At 40.3% G+C, this 13,013-nt stretch overlaps 1 protein-coding gene across 1 annotated transcript in view; it reads left to right on the top strand.

The window, feature by feature from the left end:
- Positions 1 to 5,484: 5,484 nt before the first annotated feature.
- SLC9A2 (solute carrier family 9, subfamily A (NHE2, cation proton antiporter 2), member 2) overlaps positions 5,485 to 13,013 on the top strand; it is a gene marked incomplete at its 5' end in the record, with an annotated part of 26,557 nt that continues 19,028 nt past the window's right edge. Inside the window, 2 exons of the mRNA XM_010018809.1 lie at positions 5,485 to 5,948; positions 11,487 to 11,737. Of these exons, the coding sequence (XP_010017111.1) occupies positions 5,485 to 5,948; positions 11,487 to 11,737 (715 nt within the window). The remainder of the gene's footprint in view (positions 5,949 to 11,486; positions 11,738 to 13,013) is intronic.

A 13,013-nucleotide genomic window follows, 5' to 3' on the forward strand; every position in this document is an offset into this window, starting at 1 on the left:
GGCCGGCCGTGGCAGCCGATCCGGTGCGGTCCGTGTCCGAGTGTGGGGCCGGAGGGTGATGCTCCGCGCGGGGCGGGATGCCCGGGCGTGATTTGGCTGGTAGAAAACCGGGATTTCTCGGTTAGGGAACGCGCGAGGGAGAAGAGAGATTCCTTCCAGCCCTCTACGGCAAGGCGTATACCCCGGGCTATAGAGGACTCTAAACCCCAGTGCTCACCCCGTTCGCCTCTGCCTTTTGCTTTAGCTGTCATTTGAGCACTGTCTTCTTTTTCTTAAAATAACGCCGGATATAATAACACTTTAAGAACAGAGGAGGCAGATCGATGCAAAGCAAATATTTATGACGGTAGAGTAAGTCTCCCCGTCCTACTTTCCAACCACTTATGTCCCGAGAAAGACAAAAAAGACAGCACTGAATGAGTAAGGAAGGCCACCTCTTCCCTCATGTGGAAAATATTTGTATTGCATAGTTTCACTGTGTTTTGTGCAGCTTATATATAATGTTTTTAATTAGCTTTCTATGTTTCAAACAGTAACATGAGTACAGTATAATCATCTAAAGAATGGCAGGTAATGGCGTACTAGAGAGCTATTTAAAAATTGGCACATCTCTATAAATGCTGAACTTTGTATCTTCTTACCTAGAAGGTAATCTTAACGTAAGGAATAAAGCCATGGGAACAACAGCAAAAAAGGTTTACTCATACTACAGTTGTTTGATTCAGGACTCTGATTTTGGAGTGGAGAGTAGAGTTCCATAAAAAACTATGATCACACTCATTCTGATAAAACAACTTGATAAAACATATAACTTTGACTTTTGATAGTGATACCTAAATAGACTGTGTCACATTCTAGTTAGTAATCAGGAAATTGGGATTCTGCAAAAACAAATATTTGTTCTCACCTCCTGTCATGGCTGGTGCTGTAGTTGGGGGCCTGATCCTCTACCCAAACAGCCTGCTATGACTTCATTACTTTCTGCAGAAATGTTGCATGTTGCTCCCATTGAGGATAATTGTATCTTGATACATGTATCATAACACATTAAAGATGCATGCTTAGGACTGAGTATCTATTTAGGTGTTTGCAAATCGGAACATGATATACTCAAGTATATCATAGGCTCTAATAGCCAGAAAATACGGAGTTTGTTAAAGAACTTAACCAGCTGAGTATTGTAAAATTGCTCTGGCTTCTGAATATGGATAGAGCAAGAACTCTTGAATAAGGTAAGACCAGTGAAAAAAAAATCTGTTTTAAATTAAAGATTACAGGGAAGCCACTTGAAACATGTAGACACACATGCATAAACAACAGTATATAATTTCTGTAGGACAGTATTTTCTGACTATGATGATATTTCGTTAGTGCATAGGCATCTAAAAAGTTTAAAAAAAAAGTTACTTGATGACTTTAATTTTCTGATCTGGCTGCAATGCAGTAAACAAGCCAACAGCACAGATGAGAAAAAAGTGCATATAATGTTTAAATCCCTTCAGTTATACCAAACTGAAGATAATGTGGCTAATCTAGGGCATGCTGCTGGAAGTGTGCATGTGCTAAGCAATGAGGGCCGGATCCAGGAGAGGCCGTAGGTGTGGCAGTGCTCGGCTTTGCCACACCTATCTGCAGGCACCCTAACTCCGGGACTGGAATTAGGAACATCCAGTTCTTGCTCCTGGAGCTCTGTCTGTGATTCCTTATCCACTGAGTGCATCAGGTAAACCTTCCCAGGACAGACTCCTAAGCCACATTCCTATAGCATCAATTTTTCACTTGCTTGTGCTTTGTTTTATACTGAAGGTAGCTCAGATGGGCAGTTCTCTAACCACCAAGATACAGAAATGTCAGCTGCGTCACCTCCTACTGTATTAGGAGGAGTGGGCCATATGTCTCAGTTCAGAGGGATGGAGAGGGGTTTTCCAGCCCATCTCTCTGCCTATAGCCCCAAGAGTGGCCCTGTGAGAGAGGAGGCTCTCCAGTGCATTCCTCTACCCAGCTTTTCCTGCTGGGCAGCACTGGCATCTCGCCCCTCATGCCAAGCAGCATGAAATCTACCTCGAGGCTCATTCACTGCCCAGGAAACTTTGGTGCTTAATCTGGCATCACAAATTCCTTTCTGGGGCTAGGCACTGAACGCTTATGCTTGGCACTGCCAAGTAGCAAACCTTTATGAGTGGAGCCCTAAGGTCTTTTTAGCTGCAAGGAGCCCAGAAGATAGGGTTACGTTTAATGACAGCTCTCACAGTGTGTGAAGGATCCCAAAAAAACCTTTATTGCAGAACCGACTTATTGCCTGACGATTCTTTCTGAACAAATGTGTTTTTACAGAAGGGCAGTTTTACAGGAGCTGAAATGTTACAGCATTTCCTAATTTTTATAGGGGGTTTACTTGAGAGGTTTTTCAGATCCTGGCTGTGATTCTGTCATTGTAGGTGAGATTTAGAGGGAGCAAGAAAGACAGCATGAGAAAGGAAAACCTGAAGCTGTCAAGCTGAACTTAAGCATTTTGACAAGGTACATTTTCATGAAGACATTAGAAACATGGTGCTTTTTATTCCAGCATAGAACAAAACAAGGGCACATTTCGAAATCAATTTTCAATAAATTGCCGTGAACAGAATTGTTGTTTCTTGGCTACCTCAACTTATTATCTTGTGTGTTGATACCATATAGATGGTATGTTACTCCATGAGTGTGTTAGGTGGGACCCAGTGCACTCAAAGTATGCTGCAGTCTCTAGCCAGTGAGACTAGTAGACTTACCTCCCAGTTTTGCTTAATTCTTGTGCTAACTGATCTAACAGTTCCAGATTCCCATTACTTCTGCATTTAATCACAAATGCACAATTAGAAGTGTTTCTTCTGGGAACTGAGCTGATATCCTTCCCACACTTCTCTCCTGAAAAATGGCTTAAGCTGTTCAGAGGGCCCTTAGAAAACTCACTTGTAATCAGAAGTACACATCTCAGTGGTATTTCCAGCATCAGAGAGCACTGGATTTCACCCAAGAAGTAGGATATTAGGACTCTGCAGACTTTTAGCTTGAAGAATATTGAACTTGCATTTTAGGCAAGTGTCCTTCTGCCCAAAGGCCTGAGGTTAAACATCTTCCGCGCTGTTGAAGTTGGGTCACTGCATGGTCAGGAGCCCCAGAACAGGATCAGAAGAGGAGAAAATAGCTGTAGTCCTAGGTTCAGCATAAAAGTCTGAGTATTCATGTACTTCAGGGCATCCGCTCCTAGGGCGCTTGTGACCGCATGGCTGTAGATCTGTCAGAGCATGGAAGATGTCCCTCATCTTGCAGGACACGTGAGTCTGATGGATGTGCACTGGATTCTAAATCCAGTTCTCTGCCCTTAAATAGGAAACCACAGCCTCTCCCTGATCACCTTTGAATGCTTTGCATGGAGGCAGGCAGTCTTTCAGGAGTTTTGGTGCTGCTTACATGGATAAAAAGCACATTTAATTAATTTAATTTAATTTAATTTAGAGCCTTTCTTTTACCTTTAAAGATGAAGTGGAGTCTCAAAAGCTCTGAAAGGGTATGAACTTTTCAAAGAATGACTTGTAAAGAAGAAAAGAAAAATATTTTCATTTTTATATTCACAGTAGACATTTCATTGCCATTGTGTTACAACTGGATGGAACGGTGTTTGCTTACATTAAAGGCTGCATTTACAAAAATCCCCTCCTCTTCAGTTTTTATGGAGAAAATGATTTAAGGTATTTTAAAGGGCTTAAAAAAACTTTTGGCAAAATCTGTTTACTCGGGGGAAACTTCAATCACTGTATTGGAAATTTTGGCGTCCTGCCACTGCAGAAACTAAGACAAACCATAAAATTTTTATGTGGAAGTGGCTGAAAGGTGAAGAGTCAAGTCTCCAACTGCAAATTCTTGTATTTCCAGGGTCATTGCCTGTTCTGCCAATATAGGATATCGGTGATTCCGGTTTCGAAGAATGACAGAGAATTTGGCAGTCCTTCTAATGAGTCACATAGGCCATGTTTCTAAATATTCAAAAGCAGTCTATGTTCATCCAGAAAGGAAAAACAAGTGCTTGAACTGCTTCCTTTTTCAAATAGCTTTAATAGTTCTAGAATACAGAAGTAGAAAAACCGTAGTTTAAAACAGCTTTCCCCTTGGTCCTTCCTAACCATTTGTTTTGCCTGGTAATAAGTTCAGGCTTTCTTTTACCTGGAAAAAATCTGTGATGAAAGGAGAATTAACAAAATAGGTGCTACAAGACACAGAAGCCTGAAATTGGGAAACTGGATGTGAACTATGCCAAGCTTGCACTGGTTTAACTGTTTCCACTACAGGTGTGATTTCTACTGAAATAGTTTTACTGAAATAGATGCCCGTTATTACCACACCCAGTGTTTCCATGCAGCTCTCATTTAAAATAATTTAAATGCTTTTTAGTTAGGCAGGAATTGTAGGATCTTGTGGGTGTGGATAGTTTTCTATATAATTATGTGGGCCAAATATAGATAAGGAGGAGCCTGGAAAAGATTGGCATCACCAAGACCTGGAATGTGACCTTGTGCATAAGGTTTATCATTCCATTAGACTGGCCAGAGTAAGTTCCTTCAAAACTTACCCCATTCATTACCAAAATTATCATTACAACAGCCAACTTTTACAAGTAATGGTAATCATTAAATCAAAACTGCATAGCTTTGAAAGTTTTAGTAGGCTAAGGAATATTCAACCATTAAGTCCTCATTCAGAACCTTTTTTTAATTCATTTTTTTTCAGTACTTTGCAGATTTTTATGAGAGACTCCTGACACTTCTAGAATTCATATAATACAGAAAAATGAAGATAATAATATAGGCTACAGCTTATTGTCACTTTATGGAAAACGTGTTGCTTCTTGTGAAATTACTTTGGAGGTGCCTCTAAAATTAGAAGAATAATTATGTGTGTAAATGCTTCCTCATGGTGGCTGGGGAAGTGACCATGGGTGACTGGGTGCAGGTCACATGTGCAAGTTCCCCTCCCTAGCTTTGAGGCTCTAAAAGACTTCTAAAAATGAAATGAATGTACTTTTTAAACTCATTTGTGAATACATGCATGGAGGAAGGGGTGGTTATCATGATTTCTTTTTCCTCTATCTAGATGTAGTTTGCCCTAGAAAAGTGTTTGGATTGTGTTTCTGGAGGATTCCACATTACAAAACCCCAAACTTCCACAAACAAAACCCTTGCACATGATTGCTCTAGCTAGCTTAGCTAATAAATGGAATGTCTATCTGCTAAATTGTATCTCCACCAAATTAACTGAATTAACTACCCTAGCCGACATATTTGCCTTGACCTCTTGTGGCTGTCCAGTTCAGTCTTTGCAATGAAAATTAAATTGCCCCATGATTGGTGCTTGTTTACTATAGAAACTAAGGTAACAGAATCTAGAATAATCTTTTGGATTCTGTACAAATAACCATTACACTTTCTTGTGTTTGAATTTCCTTTGAAGGCTTTCATCTTTATCACAAGTTACCCTCAATTGTACCTGAAAGCTGTCTCCTTATTCTGGTTGGATTGCTTCTTGGCGGGATTATTTTTGGAGCAGAGGAGAAGTCCCCACCTGTAATGAACAGTGATGTTTTTTTCTTGTATCTTTTACCACCCATTGTACTCGATGCTGGATATTTTATGCCAACTCGTCTTTTCTTTGAGAACTTTGGTACCATATTCTGGTATGCTGTGGTGGGCACGCTCTGGAATGCCATTGGCATTGGGATTTCACTTTATGGAATCTGCCAGATCAGTGCGTTTGGTTTGACTGATATCACATTGCTGCAGAATTTGCTCTTTGGCAGCCTCATTTCAGCTGTGGATCCTGTGGCGGTGTTAGCTGTTTTTGAGAATATTCATGTCAATGAGCAGCTTTACATCCTGGTGTTTGGAGAGTCTTTGCTGAATGATGCTATAACTGTGGTAAGTTACTTGACAAATGATTAGTTGAAAAAATGATAAATGATTGTTTGCATGCCACTTCATTGTATCTCTTTGTATCTGGTTATTACAGTTTGCTAATAGAGGAAAGTCAAGGAGTGCTAACGTATTTATGTAATTCTCTAAACTTCAGATTTAGCAAGTATGACAGTCTTACTACACCAGAGTAATGTGTAATGGTAGCATATTTACTCTACAAATTTTACTACCCGATCTCTTTAGTTTCTGTATCTTTGAATTCTGTTACTTCTGTAAAGTGAAACTGGAGGTTTTCCTCACCTGCAGAAATGTCTTTGAACAAGAGAGGGAAAAGGCACAATGTGAGGTGTCCCAGCATGTTCACAGGGAGAATGGGCAACTCATTGAGATGACATAGGTTCACAGATCTGCTCATCCAGTTGGAAGTGTCCTGAGACTACCAATGCATTTCTCCCAGGCTATAGATGAGATAGGCCGGCCATCTGGAGGCAGTAATTTCTAATCATTAACTAGCTGAACTGGGTTTGTGGTGCTGACCTGAGGGCATCAATCTTCACATTCCATTAACACCCCCAATGCCCCTCATTTGTACCTGATGACAACATGTCTCAGACATTACTCTCATTTATCCATGCCTTACTTGAAATCCTGCCCATGCCAACTATGTCCTGGCATGCTTTCTGTTTTGTGAGACACGGAGGTCCAGTTTTTCATATGCCAGGAGGATCAGAAAGTTTCATTAATTGAGTCTGTACCTTCTCTGTCTCTGGCACTGGCTTCTTACTCCTGTCCCATTCTATGCACTGTTATCCTTCAGTTTTCCCCTTTTCTAGGGCTTTGCCTCACCTGCTTAACATGTGTATATCTCATCCTTTAATTTGAGCCTTTGTACTGACCATTTCTTGTTTGTCCATGGGAGTACTGTTTGTTGGGAGTACTGGTTTTTTTTTTCACTTAGGCTTCATGCTGTACCTGATTATGTTGCTATCCAGCCATCTGAATCACTTCCTCTCTTATGCGCTTGCCTTAAAGCCTAGCTTTTCTCAATAGCTTACAGCTGAAACTACCTGCTGTTACTAAACTGGTACTTAAGCCAGTCCTGAAAATCAGTGAGTGTAAATACCAAGTTTCAAAAGGCTTAGCAGTTCAGCCATGGCTGTGTCTACTTTCTCTAAATGGCCATTCCTGGGGTGGAACTCTTCATATGAATTTTTCTGGGGGAATAAGGCCTGCCTTTACGTTAATGTAAAACATTGTGGGATTTGTTTTTCGTGGGGTTTTGTTTGGGGTTTTTTTGTACTTTTGTGTCTTTTTCCAATCAAAATAACTTTTTCCCAATCAAAAAATCAGTCACCTTTCCACTGGAGCAGCAGTTAATCCAGCAAGATTTGCCAGGAAAACACTGCATCTTGATGATGGAATTATTCATGCATGCCATAACTCAATGGCAAATTACTCCAAAACACCATTTTTATAGGTGCTGGCAAAGCAATTTAATAACCATGATGAATGGCTTTCCTGTAGGTGTCATTATTGCCTTCTTTGAAGGTAGTCCTTTCTGATGGCATGCCTCCCCAGGTGCCCTAACACAGGGGAGCTACTCTGAGTCTGTAGAGCCAGTCCAGTAACGCACTGACCATACATATATTCATGAAGGAGTGAAAAGAATTTAGAGTACCTTTGGTCTTTCTTCCTAGATATCGTTTAAAAGTAACACTTGGCAGAAGGTCAAGTGGTTTCCACATGCTAAGCAGTGGTCTGCTAATGATTCCTAGTTATGATTTTGCACACCTGCGATCTTGTGATTATATTTAAAATGTGACCCAAGCTGTCACACAGATTGCCCGTAGGGTGTCCTTAAAGGACCTCGCACCCCCTGCCCATAGCAGTGCTGCCAGACCAGTCCTTGCTGCCAGTTACTCAGGTATCTGCTCAAAGGAGGTGATGTTTTGTAAATACTGTCTCTTCATTTGCCCTTGTTGTGTTACTGGGACAGCTGATAAAACCAGCTAGAAGGAAGAGTGCAGAACCTTCCAGCTTTCATCTGCTGGAGCCCTTGACTTCCACCTACCCTGGCAGGTGGCTCCCGTGGGGTGCAGAGACAGAGCAGGAGTGGGGTGGCATGCAGGAGGGCCATCCACAGGAGCTGCTTAGTGCCTACAGCCACTGCAATATCAAAAAACCCAGGGGCTGCAGAGATGGGCAGCGCGGAACAGTGTGGCTTTAGTAAACATGCTTTTGAAATACTTTAAGCCCTTCTTCCTCCTATCCTGCTTGCACTGCCTGGCTGCTCCTAATAAAAGCTTTTATTAGGATAGCAGTGACATCTGTGCTTTCTCTTTTCAGAAAATGTGCTACCACATCTGCATTTTAGATGCGAAGCGAGGTGTGCTTTCTCAGGAATCTCAGCTCTTCTGTGTTTCTCAGATGGTCTTTCACGCCTGGTAGTTTTTGTGATATGCCTGTGCGTTTGGATGATCCTTATTCCCCACCAATGGAATATTGGAACTTGAATTTGGCTGAGGACAATGCTTGCTAGTTTGCTTCTTGTACACAGTTGGTGCTTTAGCAAAAGAGTGGGTCAATGATAACTAGCACAGTGATATTAAGTGGCAAGATCATGGTTGAAGTGGAGTGTTAGCAGTTCAAATTCCAATTCTAGGCTTAAAATCACAAAGAAGGAGCCAGTGTATTACAATAATATTATTCCCATGTCAGAAAACATTACAGCAGTGCACTGTATTCTGCCTCTGCTGAAAACATTATTTTAGTGCTTTAAAGTAATTTCAAAATGAAAAACTAATATCTGAGAGCTGATGAAAATAAGCAATTCGTGTCTAGGTAGAGCAGAGATACTGTGAGACGATTAAAAAGTTGTTGGTGACTAATACTTCTTGGTGTAACCTTCAGTGAGTTCAGCTTAAGGATGTTGAGTGCAAATCTTGAACCTGAAAAAACCCCAACGTTCTCATAACAAATGCACTACAAATTGTGACCAGCATTGGTGTTAACTCACCTGAAAGTTTAGAGAGGGCTGTAAAACTGAACTGCTGTAGAATAAAAGGGAAGTGAACCTGATTTTAATCTCATTTACAGCAATGTAAATAAAGAACAATAGGAATAGATTACAGTCATGTTTGTGACATTCCATAGTCCTAGCTGCTGCTTCTATCATGGCGGTCTGGTTTTGATCTGAGGTACAAAAGAGAACATTGATTTTCTTCTTTCAAATAACTTATGGCAGCAGATTTGAGATTTATGGGGATGTCTGCATGTGGAAACAACAGGCTCCATTCTGTTTGGAGGGTTAATACTTTGCTGTGAGGTTAAGGTGATGTTATGGAAAGGCTATTGCTTGAGAAGATCAAAATGATACGCTTCTTTACAAGCAGCTCTCAGTGGCCTTATTTTGGAGACTTGCCTTTATATATATTTATATAGTTACTTTTTAAAATATATAAAAGACTATTTAAAACTCCACTTAAAGAAAATAATAATCTTCCATGGTGCATACCAAGGGAGTATTCTGCCAGGTCAAATTCTGTAGATGTGTTGAAGAACAACATAACTCTGGGGTGGTCCCAAGTTGCAGCAAGTAACTCAGGGGAACTCCTGCCATTGCAAACAATGCAGCTCAACAGTATTTTTTCTTCAGTCTGTGATTCATGGCATCCTGGGAGTCTGTGGACTGAGAGGTCCTTATGAGGTGACCAACGAAGGCACACCTGTTGCCAGTAGATTTATTTCTGGGATACATAATGCAAATCCATAAGGTCCGCAAATCCATAAGGTCCACAAATCCAAACAAAGTGGAAAAACAGTATAGCCTATGACTTTACTTTCCTGTCCTGCACAGGGTATAATAAGAGGGAACAGGGCAAAAAGGCTGGGAGTCTGCCTCAAAGCAGAAAGATGAAGGGGTTTATCCAGGTGAAAAAGGACACTATGTCCTGAGGGCATCATTGTTATCAATTAAATAGTTCATGCTCCTGCTCTTGTCCTGTTTGTTGCTTTGTAATGGAAATGACTGGTGACTATGCTAGGTTTGATTTAACCTTTTTCCATGCTTGCTCTGGAGTATATTTTTTCTTTTCTTTTTCAGTTCTTTCTTTTTACTTAGCCCAAAGGACCCATAATTGGCCATGTCTTTGCAGTAGTCCATAATGAGAACGTTTCCCTCTGTAAGACCAGTTTTGGCCAAGAGCCAAACAACTTATTTTCTGTCACGTGAGAGAGAACAAGACTGCAAACATGACAAATCCTTCCCAGCACCTATTTAAACATGTACATTGTTGACATAATGCAAGTGCTGATAAAACATTTTTCTCTTAAATACCATTTCTGATAGAGAAACTTACTAGGTTTACTAAGAATTCCAGAAAAAAGAGGAGATTTAACTCCTGCAAACTGTCCAAGATGTTTGAAGTGTTTATTATGACCACAGTGTCTTAGCCTGTGAGCCCACTGTAACATGAACAAGTGCCTACAACCAAGCTTAAATCTGTACAAGTGAACTATGGAGTAATCACAGTATCTCATGGCTGAGAGCATACATGCAGCACCAGGCAATGCTTAAATTTCCCAAATAAGTCTGCAGATGGGGAGACCCTTTAAGGTTTCTTTAAGAGTAACTGATGCCATTGTTGTCTGTTTTGTAGTAACTGAAATACTTGGTATTAGAGAAATGTGACTTCACATTGTTCTGTTTCCTGTGTAAACCATAAGGACTGTCTGGCTGAGAAAATGTGGTAATCCCATTGACTCTCATTTGGAGGATAGTTACAAACACTTTGAAAATTAAACAGGGTAACAGGCCTTTTAATAGGAACTAAATCCCCACCTCTAGAAATAATCTAAAGTTTGAAAAGTCTTTAAACCACTGGATTCCTAATGCTTAGTTAGGAAGTAGTTAATTAATAAGAAATTGATTAGTCAGAGAAAGAGTACTTAATGGATGCCATATTTCATGTTTCATGTTTCTTTTAGTCCTTGGGGTGGTCAGTGTCCATCCCCTCTCCACCCCACCCCATGCCGGATGAATCTGTATGGTCCAGTTAAGTTCTGCAGCTCTTGGTGTCTTATGTGGATCAAAATAATTTGAAAAGAACCTGGTTTTTCACGGATTATGAAACTGCATTTTTCCCTCTCTCTTTTTTTGTTTTGTTTTGTTTTGATTGGTTGGTTGTTTTTGTTATTTTAATCTGGGGAAAATCTGAAATGGTCATTTGTGGAGAAATTAGAAGCTCTGCAAATAAATGAATTTAAAGAAAGATTAGATAGATCTATGCTCCTGGACTGAAGAATGGCATGGGTTAAGAAACCCATTTGCAAAAATGGGAATAATATATTTACCCTTCTTCGCATATCTCCCTGATTTTTGTGGTGGACAAGTAATATGCCAGAGGTAAACAACACCCTATCTTAAAAGTCAGTTCGGGGTAGGTAGAAAAATTCAAAATTCAACATTGAAGCAGAGGAACGTAAAAGCATGAAGGGAACATAAGAGTTCAGAAACATAATGTGCTTTCTTTTTCCTCATAGGTCCTGTACAATTTGTTCAAGTCTTTCTGCCAGATGCACACAATTAAGGTTATTGACATATTCGCTGGGATTGCTAACTTCTTTATAGTGGGGATCGGTGGAGTATTGATTGGAATCCTTTTGGGATTTGTAGCAGCCTTTACCACCCGTTTCACCCATAAAATCCGAGTGATTGAGCCACTCTTTGTCTTCCTGTACAGTTACTTGTCATACATAACAGCTGAAATGTTTCATCTCTCAGGCATCATGGCGTAAGTACCCCAACCTTTAGTACTAATAGCACCCAAGTAAGAATGACAGAGGAAATTGCAGAGTGGTCCAGGTTTTGCAAACTTTGCCATATGGCATCTTTCCATCATGCATAGCAGTGATGCTGGCTTGAGGATTTCTGGCCTCTCCCCTCCCGCTTCCATCCCATTCTCCCAGCTTGCCACCACACCAGCTGTGTCATTAAAACTGGTCATGGCATCACCATAAACCATATCTTTGAAATGCTCCAAGTTAAAAATAATCCCTTGTATTTTCAGTGGGATTACTCTTAAATCAGTTTGGTGACCTGTGTCCTCATGTGACCCTACAACTAGTCATAAGGGCATGGCTGATGGGTAGCCCACAGTGATGTAGGGGCAGCCATGACAGGGAGGGAGTGGGAGTGGTAGCTGGGAACTTTGTGAACTGGCTTCACTTCTGATGCCAATATATTGTGAAACTATGTCTTAACACTTAGTCATGTGAGCTTCCAGTAAGTACCATTCAATGAAGACAATGTATATATCATTAAGGCAAACTTCTGCTGGATTATAAACACAGTAAGGATTGAGTGAATGTAAAATTTCCAGAGTCTAGTCCTATGGTGATGTAACAGTTTAGTTTAGTATATTGGTGTGCGTGCCTGTGTGTTACAATGCTCTCTGTATGCATAATTATGTATAAAATAATATTATTCTTCCCACTTCCAACAGATGAAAATATTTTCACTCCTGTTTTTTCACTCCTGGGCTTCAGTCAAGAGAGAGCACAGCCTCTCACTTGATGCTGTTTATACTGTAACAACCTCAACTTTAGAAAGAGCCCTTATGACATTTGATATACTTAAATGGTTTGCTCTGGTTCCAAGTAATATTTTTAAAGGCCAACCTTCTTTAAGGACTTTGTATTGTTCTAGTGGCAAATATGAGTCATTCAAGCATTAGGAGCATAGCTTTTTATGAAAACTCAGATGTTACTTCTGAGTATCACTAATACTGATAATATCTTATTTGATTATTATCTTTTAGGAAAGTGAAGACAGGTTTGGTATCACACACATGCGAGTATAACATTTTCTGGGGCTGGGAAGCAATTTATATGGGCATTTACAGCTGATGTTTTCAGTGGTATAAAAATAGAGCTATGCCATGAAATGAGAGGGGTTAGTACTTCAATATAAGTAAAGAGCTAAAGATTGCATGGGTTCCTTTCTCTGATATAAGCCTAAATAAAGCAACATGTGCATCCACTTTGACCGAGTTCATAAGTGTGCCATCT

This window comes from Nestor notabilis, unplaced genomic scaffold, assembly GCF_000696875.1.
Source record: "Nestor notabilis isolate BGI_N333 unplaced genomic scaffold, ASM69687v1 scaffold5050, whole genome shotgun sequence".
NCBI classification, from domain to species: domain Eukaryota; kingdom Metazoa; phylum Chordata; class Aves; order Psittaciformes; family Psittacidae; genus Nestor; species Nestor notabilis.